The sequence below is a fragment of the Danio rerio genome, chromosome 21, assembly GCF_049306965.1.
Source record: "Danio rerio strain Tuebingen ecotype United States chromosome 21, GRCz12tu, whole genome shotgun sequence".
NCBI classification, from domain to species: domain Eukaryota; kingdom Metazoa; phylum Chordata; class Actinopteri; order Cypriniformes; family Danionidae; genus Danio; species Danio rerio.
In genome coordinates, this window is record NC_133196.1 from 3036564 (window position 1) to 3053706 (window position 17143).

A 17143-nucleotide genomic window follows, 5' to 3' on the forward strand; every position below is an offset into this window, starting at 1 on the left:
TACATTTTTTATTAATCAATAATTTTGACAGTTTTATCTTTTAATTTTTATTTTAGCTATTATTTTAGTCATTTTAATAATTCATTTAATGAAACATTTTATTTTCATTGTTATTTTAATTCACGTTTTACTAATGTTTGTTTTGTACCCGTTTTTTATTTCTTTTCTTTATTTTTTTAATAATTAAGTAAGTATTATAATTTTTATTCAATTTATGTCCATTGTTTTACTTCATAATAATGCTGCTTTAAACTACACTATTACCCTAACCTGCCCAGTTAACCTAATTAACCTAGTTAAACCTTTAAATGTCACTTTAAGCTGTATAGAAGTGTCTTGAAGAATATCTAGTCTAATATTATTTACTGTCATCATGGCAAAGATAAAATAAATCAGTAATTAGAGATGAGTTATTAAAACTATTATGATTAGAAATGTATTGAAAAAATCTGCTCTCTGTTAAACACAAATTGGGGAAAAATAAACAGGGGGTCTAATAATTCTGACTTTAACTGTATATATATATTGTTCCAAATAATATCAAGCACCAAATGCAATACATAAGTTGTGTAAAAACATAAATACTGTTATTACATAAGATAAAACACTCCCTTTCACACACTGAAAGAAAAACTCTTGCATTAGGTTACAATATCATATTATTGGTGTTTTTCTGAATAACTAATGGCACAATACTGCAAGTCTGCTGGAAAATACAAAGGTACTCCTCCCTATTTATCGGAAATATATCAGTTTTCTTTCATATCAAATGGGTTTCGTATTAAACACCGCCTCGTCTGCGGAAAGACTAAAGGAAAATCTACATCACACCAGACATAAACAACGGAAAAGAAGAGCAACTTTCAGATCTGTAGGCTGAATCTTGTTCCTACACACAAAAACGAACGTAGAAACTTGCTATCTGTGATGCTGCTCAATATATTAACTTTTCACTAGGATGCTTGTTAAAATGTAAATATTTAATTATTTTTAGATTAAACTGTAGAAATGACACAATCTGTAGTGTAATGTAATCTGTCAGATCACACATGTATGCAAATGTAATCTGACTACTTTTGGATTACATTTAGATTACTTTTGTGCTTAAGCTGATTTGATGTCACATATAATGAGGCAGGATAATCTTGTACTATTTTGACTGATAGAAATAATAAATACATTCATTGTTTATTAGCAACAAGAGCCTTAACAGCTTCTTTTTAAAGTGTTTAAGTGTTTAATACTTCACAATATTTACACTAATATACATTTTTGTGTTTGATGAGAGTAACATTAAAAGACTTTAAAAGACATTAAGACTAAATTAATTACTTAAAATTAAGCATATAAAACAGCAACATCACAAAACCCAACATTAAAAATCATAACATTCAAAGGCAATATCAATGCAACACCACATCTTTAATCTAAAAGACACTAGAAACTCAGATGACAGAATCAATGACAAAAATCTAATAATATTAACAATCACAAAGATTCTATAAGGGGAAGGTTTATCATAAAAATATAATACACACATGTCAAAAATGAGGAGAGAAAAATGAGGAGAATCTTTGAATTGTGAACAACTTACTCCCATTGTGTAAATGATATGTAATTGTGTAATCCATAAAAGTAACTGTAGTTTGGTTACAAGTATTTTAAAGAATAGCTTACTCTTATTACAAGTACTTGAGTTTTGTAATTTGACTGCATAATATTAGCAGTTCTGAGTGCTCATAATATCAACATGTTTAATATTGAGTTTAAACAACAAAGGCTCATTGCAAATACATGCTTTAGCCTATATTTTTGTCATCACAAAAATGTACTTTAAATTACATTTGACTGCAGGTTTTAGATAAAATGAGCACTAGGGGGCAGTATGACACCAACAACTTCTGTTCCTCTTCATACTAAGGATATTTACAGGCACATATTAATCAACAAAAAAATACATTTTCCATGGAGTTCTTTGCACAACACCAAATTAATACCACAAAACAACTTATTGTATATTATTTGTAACTATCTCCATATGGTCGACTTTTCTGGCATGGTTAGTTTGATCGTAGCTCAGTTTGTACGTTGTTGTGCTTGTGCTGCAAAGTGCTAGGGTTTAAGTCCGATGAAGCATGGTCACTCAAGAGAGATTAAAGCAATGTAAAATCAAGGTAAAAGTATGTGGTCGCAGCACACTTTTTAGTTATTTTTGCTTTTGAAAACACTATTGGTTGGGTTTAGGTCAGTGGTTTGCTGGTGTCGGTGATTTCAGGTACACAAAAACGTAGAAATCCCCTTCTAGTAGATTTGTCATCTGAAACGCACAAAAAGTACCTTATGTAACGTATTAAATTACTTCAGGTACGCAAAAACGTACAAAGCGCCCTCTAGTGGATTTATAATTTGAAAAGCACAACAAAACGTATCTTACAAAATGTAATAAAGTATTTCAGGTACGCAAAATATAAAAAGTGCACTCTAGTGGATTTTTCATCTGAAACAAGCAAAAAATGTAACTTGAATAACGTATTAAAGCAATTCAGATACGCAAATATGAATAACGCGCCCTCTAGTGGATTTTTTCATCTGAAACAAACAACAAAACATATCTAGTGGATTTATTAACTGAAATGCACAACAAAACGTATCTTACATAACGTATTAAAGTATTTTAGGTACGCAAAAATGTATAATGCACACTCTAGTGAATATATAATCTGAAATGCACAAGAAAATGTACTTTAAGTAACATAATAAAGTAGTCCAGGTATGCAAAAACATAGAAAGCGCCCCTCTAGTGGATTTATAATTTGAAATGCACAATAAAATCTATCTTAAATAATGTATTAAAGTATTTCAGGTACGCAAAAATGTAAAAAGCGCCCTCTAGTGGATTTGTCATCTGAAATAAACAAAAAAATGTAACTTACACAACGTATTAAAAGTAATTCAGGTACGTAAATATGTATAATGCACCCTCTAGTGGATTTGTCATCTGAAACACACAACAAAAATGTACCTTACGTAACATTAAAGCATTTCAGATATGCAAAAACGTAGAACACAACCTCTAGTGAATTTGACATCTGAAATGCACAAACTTTTACCTTACGTAACAATACGCAATATTAAAGTATTTTAGGTCGCAAAAATGTAGAAAGCGCCCTCTAGTAGAGTTGTCATCTGAAACGCACAACAAAACATACCTTAAGTAACATAATAAAGTATTTTAGATACGCAAATATGTATAAAGCGCCCTCTAGTGGATTTGTCATCTGAAACTCGCAACAAAATGCACTTTACATAACATTTTAAATTATTTTAGGTACGCAAAATCGTAGAAAGCGCCCTCTATAGGATTTGTGAATTAATGGTGAAATACTACTCAAGTGGACGGGAAGGAACTGTATAGATTTTATATTGTAGAAAATAAATTCAAGCACTTTCAACTCTGGGATAAAAGTGATGGTGTTATGCTGATTATCGACAATAAACCAGTCAGACTCACCTGGGATGCTGAATGTTGCCGTCTGCTGTATTTCCCCCTTCACGATGAAAGTGCAGGTGTAGTTGTTCACAAGCTCTCGTTCAACCTTCAGTTTGCTGACGATGAGGATCAGATCTTCATCGGTGGAGCTCACTGAGGTGTTGGAGAACAGCGTGAGGTTTAACTTTTGACCGTCGCTCCAGTAAACCTGAGCGGATGGGAATCCCTGAGACTCACAGGAAAGCTCCACCTCGTCCTCTCCTGCCTTCCGGAGGCTTTTCCTTACGGGAGAAAACGGAGCTGGAACACATAAACATCCAATATACAGTTGAAGTCTGAATTATTCGCCCTTGTGCAACCCCCCCCCTGTAACAAGTCTGACAGCCAATCAGAATCCAGCATTCAACAGCCCTGTATTGTAAATAGCATTATGTATTTAGTTAGTCACCTGTAACATTGAGTGTGATCTGTTTGTAGTCGACTTCATCTCCCTCCACGATGCACTGATACGTGCCTGAATCTTTTATCCGGAGCTTCTTCAAGTGTAACACAGCTCGATTCTCTCTCAGCAGGTGGGAAATGAGCTGCGCGCGCTTGTGGAACGCAGAGCTGGTGTGATTGTGGATTTCTTTGCCTTTGTCCAGCCAGTAAATGTTGACGTCCGGCTTGGGATGCACGCGGCTCCAGATGACAGTAATGTCTGAAGATCTTTTAAGGGCAGAAAACACACACTCCAGTCTGACGTCTCCATTTAGCTCTGCTTCATAAGTGCTTCTCGGTACGTTGACTGTAAACGAGGCTGAAGACAAGAGAGACAAGTGATGATTAGAAACTGCAAACCCATTATCTACCTTGCACAATGAGAGTACACTGTAAAATATATCTGCTAATGAACAGTTTCTGTATGTTTGTGTGTTTTCTGTTTATCTGTGGTTGTGAATTGCTTTATGGGATGTTGATCTCTGCTCTGTCGACTTTTGATGTTGAAAATTCAACTCTACAATTTAACAAAGTGACTTTTAATGACACTGTAGTAGTTAATATAATGTACACAAATTAATATATAGAGAAATGAGTCTGTACTTTATTACAAGGCTTTTGTAGCGTAATATAGAACACCAACCCAGATAAAATAGCACTGCAAACTATTAATACTAATTATATTAATAAAAAAAAAGTCACCTTTTCCATCTTTTCAGGGTTAAAAGAGAAAATATTAAGGTCTCATGATGCAATTCATATGCATGAATAAACGGGGAAAATAAAAAAAAATGTAAACATAAATCACTTTTTTTTATACAGTGTATAGTAAAATTTATAAGACTAATATTTCTAATCTTCTGTAATATTAATAATTATCCTATAATAAACTCAGGTGGTTTTACAAAAATACACTGAAATATAAGTTGATGATTGCTTGTAAATTTCGCAAATAATTACTAGTGCTGTCAAATAGTTAACAACTTTCAAAATACAAGCTAAAAAATGAATAAATAAAAGTTTGAAAAGCTCTTTTCATAATAGAGTATATACTGTATGTGTGTTGTGTATATTTACTATGCATATATAAATACATGCATGCATTGTTTTGAGTAAACAAATATATTTATATGTAAAATACCTATATACCTTATAATACAAATTATTAAATCAATAAAAATATAAAATAATTTTCATTTATGTACGTGTAATTTTCATTTATGTTTACATAATAAATAATAAATATACTCTTTTATATATATATATATATATATATATATATATATATATATATTTTTTTTTTTTTCGAATCAGAATTATTAGTCCCCCTTTGAATGTTTTTAGTTTTTCTTTTTTAAATATTTCTCAAATGATGTTTAACAGAGCAAGGAAATTTTCACAGTATGTCTGATAATGTTTTTTCTTCTGGAGAAAGTGTTATTTGCTTTATTTTGGCTAGAATAAAAGCAGTTAAAAATTTTTAAACACCATTTTAAGGTCAATATTATTATCCCCTTTAAGCTGTTTTTTTTTTCGATAGTCTACAAAAGGAACAATCGTAATAATCAAAATACACATCTTTATTTTGGATGCATATGACCATGATTAATTGTTTGAAAACATAAATAATTACTAAAATAATAATTACAATTTTTTTCAAACAAATTGCTGGTAACCGGAATAATTACTATTAACAAAAATACTGAAATAGAACCAAATAAATGATAAAATAACATTTTAAAATTGATGCAAATTGGGATTACAAATTCTCTTTGGCCCATATTTTACCCAAATCTGGGTTAAAACAACCCTGATTTATGTGTAAATGTGAAATATGATATAGAAGTTCACATTTGGATTGAAAAAACTACTGTAAAATTATATACATATATGCAACGTTACACTTCAAAATATTACAAAAATCTCAATTTACGGTACATATTTTTCAATCATTAGAATTTCAAAAATGTATATATTTATATATGCTCATATATGATTTTAGACGATTACCACAGTACACTTTCTATTGATCACTCCATGAATTACATCACATAGTCAAGAACTGGAAGTGAAATAAAGGAATTTTTAATGTTTCAGATCAGATGATGATCTTCTCTAAAGTATTGAGAGTCACTGGACTTTTCAGGTGTGTTTCATATGTCAAATTCATAAAATAATCATCATAAAATAAGAGTATAGCACTAATAAACATCAAATTCACAAAATAATCATCATATAATAAGAGTATAGCCCTATTAAACATCAAATTCATTTAAATAATCATCATATAATAAGAGTATAGCCCTGTTAAACATCAAATTCATTAAAAAATCATCATATAATTAGAGTATAGCACTAATACACATCAAATTCATAAAATAATTATCATATAATAAAAGTATAGCCCTAATAAACATCAAATTCATAATAAAATCATCATATAATAAGAGTATAGCCCTATTAAACATCAAATTCATTAACTAATCATCATATAATTAGAGTATAGCAAAATTCATAATAAAATCATCATATAATAAGAGTATAGCCCTAATAAACATCAAATTCATAAAATAATCATCATATAATACGTGTATAGCCCTATTAAACATCAAAATCATTAAAAAAATCATCATATAATAAGAGTACAGCCCTATTAAACATCAAATTCATAAACAAATCAACATATAATTAGAGTATAGCACTAATACACATCAAATTCATAAAATAATTATCATATAATAAAAGTATAGCACTAATAAACATCAAATTTATAATAAAATCATCATATAATAAGAGTATAGCCCTAATAAACATCAAATTCATAAAAAAATCATTATATAATGAGAGTATAGCCCTAATACACATCAAATTCATAAAATAATCATCATATAATAAGAGTATAGCCCTATTAAACATCAAATTCATAAAATAATCATCATATAATAAGAGTATAGCCCTATTAAACATCAAATTTAATTAAAAATCATCATATAATAGCACTAACAAACGTCAAATTTAATTAAAAATCATCATATAATAGGAGTCTACAGCCATTAAAAGAATGAAGAGAGAAAATTTAACACAAAACATTTAAGATTTCTGATGATCCTGTCAAATCTGATCTCCTCTAAAACTCTTAAGTTATTCTTTCTCATATAACAAGCCTTATTTAGCTCTGTTAGACAGTTTTAAATCCTACATGCAGTTTCTAGAGTCATTTTTGACCATCTAAAACTGAAAGCAAGCCGATATGTGAAAAAATAATATACCTGATAAGACGGCAGGCCACAGCAGAGCCTGAAATATGATGACCAGCGTCCTCTTCATTGACCCCTGCATGCAAACACAGCACACCAGTCTATAAACACACACAAATCCTCCGTGTCTGCCGCTAAGCTGAGCGGCTATGAGTTTTTCAGCACGCAGGTCTGCTGATCGTCTGATGTCATGAACCACAATGAATAAGCACTGGATCACTTCTTGATTTACCCCAACTAACACAATTTGCATTGATAACGGTTACAAAGCAGTTTTTTTGCTGATCCTGAATTGCATTATGATCTGACTCAGACCTGTGTGAGTCTAGAGATGATTCAGCTCTTTAACTGAATCATCAACGGGACAAAAACCTGAAGAGCCCCACAGATCCTTTTCTCATCATGCAGCCTGAAATAAATCCACCTTCTTCTATAGGAAAGGTCATTCTTACTCATTATTTCCCACTTGTTTTTTTTTTTTTAGCTCTGTGGCTTTCGGAAAACAACTATGCAGTCATCAACCAAGCATTCGACATCACTGCAGCGTGAACATCATTGCAACCAAAATATTCCTGCAAAATTTATTCATTCATTCATTTTCCTTTGTTTACTCCCTTATTTATCCGGGGTCGCAACAGCGGAATGATCCGCCTATTATTCCTGCATATGTTTTACACAGCGGATGCCCTTTATTAAACATCAAATTCATAAAATAATCATCATATAATAAGAGTACAGCCCTATTAAACATCAAATTCATAAAATAATCATCATATAATAAGAGTATAGCCCTATTAAACATCAAATTCATAAAATATTCATCATAAAATAAGAGTATAGCCCTATTAAACATCAAAATCATAAAATAATCATCATATAATAAGAGTATAGCCCTATTAAACATCAAATTCATAAAATAATCATCATATAATAAGAGTATAGCCCTATTAAACATCAAAATCATAAAATAATCATCATATAATAAGAGTATAGCCCTATTAAACATCAAATTCATAAAATAATCATCATATAATAAGAGTATAGCCCTAATAAACATCAAATTCATAAAATAATCATCATATAATAAGAGTACAGCCCTATTAAACATCAAATTCATAAAATAATCATCATATAATAAGAGTAAAGCCCTATTAAACATCAAATTCATAAAATAATCATCATATAATAAGAGTATAGCCCTATTAAACATCAAATTCATAAAATAATCATCATATAATAAGAGTATAGCCCTAATAAACATCAAATTCATAAAATAATCATCATATAATAAGAGTACAGCCCTATTAAACATCAAACTCATTAAAAAATCATCATATAATAAGAGTATAGCGCTATTAAACATCAAATTCATAAAATAATCATCATATAATATGATTATCATTGCAACCGAAATATTTATGCAAAATGTATTCATTCATTCATTTTTCTTTGTTTACTCCCTTATTTATCCGGGGTCGCCACAGCTGAATGATCCGCCTACTATTCCTGCATATGTTTACACAGCGGATGGCCTTACAGCTGTAACCCAGTACTGGGAAACACCCATTCATACACAATCACACACACTCATACAACTTACTTAATCCCATTCACCTATAGCGGGGTATGTGTTTGGACTGTGGGGGGAATCAGAGCAGAGGAAACCCACACCAACACAGGGAGAACATGCAAACTCCACACACAAATGCCAACTGGCCCATCCGTGACTTGAACCAGTGACCTTCTTGTTGTGAGGTGACAGTGCTAACCTCAGAGCCACCATGTTGGCCCCTAATGCAATATTTAATAGATAAAATACTCTTTCCTCATTTATTTTAGTCAAATTTTGTGTTTATTTGTGTGTGTGTATGCTTGTTTTTGTGACATATCAGGACACAAACTTGTATAATAGCACGGGTTTAATGGGTATGATGTTTTACAAGGAGAAGGTGACTTATGAGGACATTACCCATGTTTCTATTTTTCAAAAACATAGGATTGCCTTAGATAAGATTTAATCATGCAGTGAAATACAATGTGAAAGTAAAATTGCAAACAGTTTCCTCTGAAGGTTGGGTTAGGGTTAGGTTTGGGGGAAAGAAAATAAACAATGGAAAGTTTGTCAGTCATAAAACAATGAAAATCCATAGAATGTCCTCATAATTCACACAAACATTGTGTGTGTGTGTGTGTGTGTGTGTGTGTGTGTGTGTGTGTGTGTGTGTGTGAGAATGTCTGTGTACCTTGTATTCCTCACAATGTGGAGACTAACCGAATGTCCTTACAAGTAAAGCAATAGCAGTTTTTTGTTTGTGGGGGCACTTTTGGAATATAGCGTCACTAACCGACGAGGAAACGCGCATGACAGTGCTTTTACATAGTTCATTCATAGAAAGAACAGCCAGAAAGGGTGAAACTGGTGGATTTGTGTCGACTATTAGCATAATTGATCCATAACAACGTACAGTAAGTTACCTATTACTGTCAGTGTGTTTGTGTGCTCTTTATAAATGACTGAAAACAGCTGCTGGTAAAGTATTTTGATCGCAGCGGCTCAGTTTTTAATCATATCTCCGCTTCTTCAGTTCTGTTGATTTGTAATGTCAAATATTCGTAGCTTGATAAAGATGGAAATATGAAGTTCAGTAAAGTTAGCAACAGATTTGCAGATTTGTATTTTCCGGATCAATAACTCGTGTCATTATGATCTATGCGCTAATAGTATGACTAACGTTAACGTTACTAACGTTATGGCGAAGGCTTAAACAGAGCATTACTCTTAATATTGAGCGAAAAAAAAGCAATGTGACAGCTGTGACACATCACCATCTTTGTGTTTTTGTAGGAAACACAGTTTAGATCTGTTTAGGGTAAGATGTGTTTGAGTTATTGCCGTCTGTCTGTCACTGAATGTGTCAGGAATATCAAAACAAAACCAACTTAGCTCCGCTCCTTTAGCGTCCCTCACACAGCCTGATCCACGCTGGCATGTCTGCTCCTGGGTTTTAGGTTTTGAAAAAGGAGAAAAATTCCACCATCTCGTCCAAACTTTAAGGAGACCGGGTATCAGATTTGCACAATCCATGTGCACTCGCTCGAAAGCTTGACAGAGCACCTGTGCGTAGCTACAGTTGCTAAGCCACGATTAGTGGACGGCGGTTTTTGGGCGTGGCTTAGCAAAGGGTAATTGCAACCATTAAGTGCGTGAAATGACCATCATCTCACACTTCATTTTATAAGTGCACCATCCAGATATTTAAAGTGCACTTATTATTTTTACAGTTTTCAATGTGAACACACTACTTACACTATTAATACTACTAAATTGCATGGAATAGTGGATAGCTATGCGATTTGGGACACATCTACTGTGTTCATATTGTATTATAAAACACCACTAAAATGCTCCTAAGGTGGGATAAGGGTACATTTAGAGGCAGGTTTGGTGGTATGGGTAGGTTTAAAGTGTAAGGAATGGGTCAACAGTGTAATTATAAGATTATTTTTAATTAAAATGTAAGCACAATGTAACATGTATGCATTTAATAAGTGCGTTGTACCTAATGATTAATTCAAAATGTAAGTGAATAGTAAATAAGGCCAAAATAATCTTGCTAGACTGCTTTAAAAGTTGTAGGTTCGGAAGTGCAAAGACCTTGATGTGTTGATTGAATGGGTATAAGGACTCATTTGTGGTGACTGCTGGTAAATTATTGAATAGGGAAGTTATCTTGAGATTGACATGAATAAAATATAAGGTACTAAGGTGCTGTCATACTTCCCGCCTGTCATTTTATATCTTAATTAAAAATGTATAGCACATTTTTTTTCTTTTCACATATGCAAGTTATTGTGTCATTTCATGGTTGTATAAGACAAAATGTGACCCAGAAATGGGACAATAAAGAACACTTACTGGCCACTTTATTAGGTACACCTGTGCAACTGCTCGTTAAAGCAAATTTCTAATCAGCCAATCACATGGCAGCAACTAAATGCATTTAGGCATGTAGACATGGTCAAGATAATAAGCTGCTGTTCAAAGCGAGCATCAGAATGGAGAAGAAAGGGGATTTAAGTGACTTTGAATGTGGCATGGTTGTTGGTGCCAGTCGGGCTGGTCTGAGGATTTTAGAATCTGTTGATCTACTGGGATTTTCACGCACAACCATCTCTAGGGTTTACAGAGAATGGTCAAACAAAGAGAAAATCCAGTGAGCGGCAGTTCTGTGGGCGCAAATGCCTTGACCAGAGGTCAGAGGAGAATGGCCAGACTGGTTGGTAAGGTAACAGTAACTCAAATAAGCACTCGTTACAACCGAGGTCTGCAGAAGAGCATCTCTGAACACACAACACGTTAGGGTTGTAACAATATACCGGTATGACGGTCTACCACGATTTGAACGTGCACGATTATCATACCATGAACAATTGCATATCAACGGTTTTAACCCTTAAAGACCGAGACAGCCGCCAAAATAAGCAAAAATAAGTATTGCTTTTAAATGTTTAATAACTTTTGATCCGCTGATCCGAGTCATATAATTCAAAGATTGGCATAAAGAAGAGAATCTCAGCTTTCCAGTGCTGTATGACATAACATTCGCGGACTTTCAGAGGCTCCGGAATCAGTGCGGTTACATCATCAAAATTTGACAACGCTGATTTGACAAAGAAACGCTCGTCACTGTGTCTCCGGACAAACCAGACATGATACATTGATGCATTGTCCCTCCTCCATGACCAGATTGTTTCAAACTCGCTATATCACAACCAATAAGCATAGGTTTCGCTTTTGTTTGTGGACCAACACTGAGCTTTTTGAACAACACAGAATGAGAGATAGGCATACATTTATGCGCGGCTAAATAAAACGCAAAAAAAAAAAGTTTTGCATGAAATAATTCTCATACTAAGTACTTTTGCATGCACAGCAGCACAGAAACATGACAAAACAGTGACAGCAAAGACGAACTGCTGCTCTTGCTGTTTTCAAAAGACGCAAATGAAGGTGCAGCTGTTTGTCTGCATTGCAGACAACCATATCCAAATCCATATCCACAGACAACCATATCCATGCTGGCACATAAAACCTAAGGATGTTCCATATTGAATCTAGTTTCGTTATGTAACTATTTATAGTATAGTAAATATTTATATCTATTTTTTTACTGAGGATTTGCACCATGTTTATTTGGACTTTATTTGGACTTTGACACAATATTTATTATTTTCTTATTTTTTTATTTGTTTATTGTAAGTGGTGTTGTTTATAGTAACTAAAAATATATTATTTGGAAAAAGTCAAATTTGCTTCACTGTTCTATTATTTTGTAACATTTGTAACATACCGTATACCGCGAAACCGTCAAACCGTGGTATTGTTTTAGACGATTATCATACCGTAAAAAATTCATACCGTTACAACCCTACAACACGTCCAACCTTGAGGCGGATGGGCTACAGCAGCAGAAGACCACACCGGGTGCCGCTCCTGTCAGCTAAGAACAGGAAACTGAGGCTACAATTCACACAGACTCACCAAAACTGGACAATAGAAGATTGGAGAAACGTTGCCTGCTCTGATGAGTCTCCATTTCTGCTGACACATTCAGATGGTCGGGTCAGATTCAGAATTTGGCATCAACAACATGAAAGCATGGATCCATCCTGCCTCCACACAGTTACCAGATCTCAATCCAATAGAGCAGCTTTGGGATGTGGTGGAACGGGAGATTGGCATCATGGATGTGCAGCAGACAAATCTGCAGCAACTGTGTGATGCTATCATCATGTCAATATGGACTACAATCTCTGAGGAATATTTCCAGTACCCTGTTAAATGTACGCCACAAAGGATTAAAGCAGTTCTGAAGGCAAAAGGGGTACAATCCAGTAATAGTCAGGTGTACCTAATAAAGTGGCCGGTGAGTGTATAAACAAAAACTTAAAATATGAAGTGTGCAACCCGATTTTTTTTTTCAGATAATCTCATAAGATTATCAGCAGCAGAATCAACCATTCTACATTTTTGAGTAATATTCAAAAAGTACCTTCTGTACAGCACTTGTGTCTCATGAAATGAGATTATGTATCTCTCCATCAGTCTGAGAGTGTTTGATTGTGAAACAAAGTATAATAAGCAGGAAACCAGTGTGAAGTCGACTTCCCCGAGCAGCTAAAGTTCATGCCACGGAAAAAAAGAAAATGCTAGCGAATTAAATAACACTACACCTACATGCTCACCACTCGCACTGAAACAGAGGTGGTGAGTAACCTTTGGGCAACCCATGGGTTAAGTGGTTGGGAAAGCAACTTAACTCAGTTACTCTATTTAGTCACATCTAAAACTATCAAGTCTTCGGGGTAACAGCCACAAACATTTTTTTTCCAGGTAAGCAAGTGAGCAAGTTCAAAATCAAACAGATTACTTTATGACAGACACAACAGCAATCTACTATGATAACAGTGAATCCAACATGTCAAACATCAGAAAAATGCACTAAACTATGTAAAGCTGCTTTAAATGCACACAAATGAGTGTTCTACTACATACATTTGCACTATGCGCCTATTAAACAACATTTAATTGACTACAATGACAAGACTCTATGACTTACAGACAATATAGTGTATTTTTGAACAATATTTTCCATGATTACAAGATACTGAGCAGGATTTCCATCCACATGTCAGAACATGTCAGCTATCTGCTCACTGAAGTCATCAACTATCCCAGTGTTACTCTGCTTTCTGTATTGGAGACTCGTTATACATGATAGACAAACTTATATCCACTATAGAAATTACTTTCAGCATATGACATATGCTGAAGTTTTATAAATATGTTAGATAAAAGCAATGAAAGACATTCCAGTCGTACTTTATAAGATCATAGTTTCTCTGTGAACAATAACAAGTAATCTTTATAACCTGTGTCAGATTACAGAAACACATTTGGCAGCGAAGTCCCCATTTATGATGTTTAATTGGGTCAGCAAACACAGGATGATTACACATGACTTTAAATGCCAATCACACATGAAAAAATACTATAGTAATTCATAGTAAACACTAGCATTTCTGAACCATGCTATAGTAAAATGTCTTATACTGAATATAATATAGTATTCCCATTTCTGTTAATGAATACTAGTTAATTGATTAACTGCATTAAACACTGCAATACACTTTAGCTTTGCTACAGTAAACTGTGGTGTATTGTAGAGCAAAATACCCTACATTTGTTTATATTACCAGAGCAAACATAGAACGACCTAAACAGATTAATTCAAGTACTTTATGGTTCATTAATACTCCATTATTTAATATAAGTAGGCTCCTATGTTATATATTTCAATCTGGGACTTAAATTAAATGATTAAATAGGCTTAACTAATCAACAGTGACTTTAAAAAATATATATTGAGAATAGAGCAACCATAGAATTAACAAAACTATTTAACTCAAGTACTTTATGGTTTTAAAAAACTCCATTATTTAATACATGTAGGCTCATATGTTATATATTTCAAACTGGAACTTAAATCAAATGATTAAACATGCTTAATCATACAACAGTGACTTAAAACAATTTATTTGAGAGCAGAGCAACCTTAGAATTACCAAAACTATTTAATTCAAGTACTTTAAGGTTCAGAAATACTCCATTATTTAATATAAGTAGGCTACTGTGCTTTATATTTTAATCTGTGACTTATTAAATAAATAAACATGCTTAATTATACAAGAGGGATTTAAAGCCATTCATTTGATCTGCTGTTAGAGATTAGATGATTCAGAAATTGCCTACCTGATGAATACTGCACATGGGCAGACGGGTGTAGCCTGTGTTTTGTTTCTGTGGCACTGAGGAGAGGGACGTCCATAAATGCTTTTTAACCGCGTGCTGTTTACAGGGCTCGCTTTTCATTGGTTGCTGATCTGTGACGTAGAGACGACGAGTTTTGAGCGAAGCTAGTTTCGCGGGAAAACTCCGGATTTCAACTCAGCTTTGCTTGCTGTGGATACTGAGAACTTGACTTTACATCAGCTCACAATCCGGTAAAACAGCACGGGAATAAACATGTATATATTAATAAACTCTGATTTCCTAGGCGAATCGATTATAAATCCCCGATAGATAGATAGATAGATAGATAGATAGATAGATAGATAGATAGATAGATAGATAGATAGATAGATAGATAGACAGACAGACAGACAGACAGACAGACAGACAGACAGACAGACAGACAGACAGACAGACAGACAGACAGACAGACAGACAGACAGACAGACAGACAGATAGATAGATAGATAGATAGATAGATAGATAGATAGATAGATAGATAGCTTAAGTCTTATGTAAGAAGTGTGCTTCTTCTGTTTATTTTGCAGTCTTTTGTGTGTTTCAGTTTCAGTTTGACTTGCAGAGACTTGACAGGAATGTTGTGTTTATCATTTCCCACAACTGTGGACAGAAACAGTCCTCCTGTTAACACATCTGGATACTATTAATGTGCTTAAAAACCCAACCCATCATCACAGACACAATGTCGGCTGCTTGTTTCATGTCTTCCTTCCTTTTGTTCTTTTTCACTGTATTGTGAATGAGAACTGATGCTGCAAAATAACCCCAAATCTGAATAAAGTAATACTCCTGCACTATTTGTTATATTTTGTGTGAGAAATCTGCTTTAGGATGAGCAAATAATAACAAGACATTTAATAATGTTTTATTAATTAAAAATTATTCTTAAAAAAACTTGATTATACTTTTAAATAAAGATATTATATTATTGATTAATTATTCTGACACATTTAACTAATAATTAAATATTTGTTTGATATTTTAAGAAAAAAAAAATAGAATTTCTTATATTTTTTTATGCTTAATATTTAATTATGCTTACTCTATTAAGTCACATCTAAAACTATCAAACCTTCGGGGTAACAGCCACAAATATTTTCTTTTCAGGTAAGCAAGTGAGCAAGTTTCAAAATCAAACAGATTACTTTATGACAGACACAACACCAATCTACTATGATAACAGTGAATCCAACATGTCAAACATCACAATAAATGCACACAAATGAGCGTTCTACTACACATATTTGAACCATGCGCCTATTAAATAACATTTTATTGACTACAATGACAAGATTCTATGACTTACAGACAATATAGTGTATTTTCACTGAAGTCATCAACTATCCCAGTGTTACTCTGCTTTCTGTATTGGAGACTCGTTATACATGATAGACAAACTTATATCCACTGTAGAAATTACTTTCAACAAATGACATATGCTGAAGTTTTATAAATATGTTAGATAAAAGCAATGAAAGACATTCCAGTCATACTTTATAAGATCATAGTTTCTCTGTGAACAATAACAAGTAATCTTTATAACCTGTGTCAGATTACAGAAACACATTTGGCAGCGAAATCCCCATTTATGATGTTTAAATGGACATTTATTAATGTTTTATTAATTAAAAATTATTCTTACAAAAACTTGATTATACTTTTAAATAAAGATGTTATATTATTGATTAATTATTCTGACACATTTAACTAATAATTAAATATTTTTTTGATATTTTTAGAAAAAAAAATATATATTTATATATATATATATATATATATATATATATATATATATATATATATATATATATATATATATATATATATTTTTTTTTTTTTTTACAGAATTTCTTATATTATCTTATGCTTAATAGTTACTATTTAGTCACATCTAAAACTATAAAATCTTCGGGATAACAGCCACAAACATTTTCTTTCCAGGTAAGCAAGTGAGCAAGTTTTAACAGAATGTCTTATATTTTTCTTATGCAGAAAGTCTCATTTAATTTATTTGGCTGGAATATTTAACACAACTTTTAGTTT

General features: G+C 32.8%; 2 protein-coding genes and 1 long non-coding RNA gene across 12 annotated transcripts in view; 1 reads left to right on the forward strand and 2 right to left on the reverse strand.

The window, feature by feature from the left end:
• Window positions 1–15098, reverse strand: part of si:ch211-241b2.5 — a 30736-nt gene extending 15638 nt beyond the window's left edge. The window contains exons 1-5 of one of the 9 annotated variants that reach the window (XM_073935649.1): window positions 10168–10397; window positions 7240–7303; window positions 3939–4289; window positions 3728–3790; window positions 3512–3643 (exon numbers count right to left, since the gene is read on the reverse strand). In XM_073935649.1, coding sequence (XP_073791750.1) covers window positions 3512–3643; window positions 3728–3790; window positions 3939–4289; window positions 7240–7297 — 604 coding nt within the window. In that variant the 5' untranslated portion in view covers window positions 7298–7303; window positions 10168–10397. Of the gene's footprint in view, window positions 1–179; window positions 2318–3511; window positions 3791–3938; window positions 4290–7239; window positions 7566–10167; window positions 10432–15040 lie in introns of those variants that run through there. The other 8 variants (XM_073935653.1, XM_073935652.1, XM_009295089.5 and 5 more) reach the window with 8 other exon arrangements.
• Window positions 1–17143, reverse strand: part of cert1b (ceramide transporter 1b) — a 422369-nt gene that overhangs the window by 204749 nt on the left and 200477 nt on the right. The window lies entirely within an intron of this gene.
• LOC141379946 (uncharacterized) overlaps window positions 1–17143 on the forward strand; it is a 156308-nt gene that overhangs the window by 91891 nt on the left and 47274 nt on the right. The gene's annotated exons all lie outside the window — the stretch shown is intronic.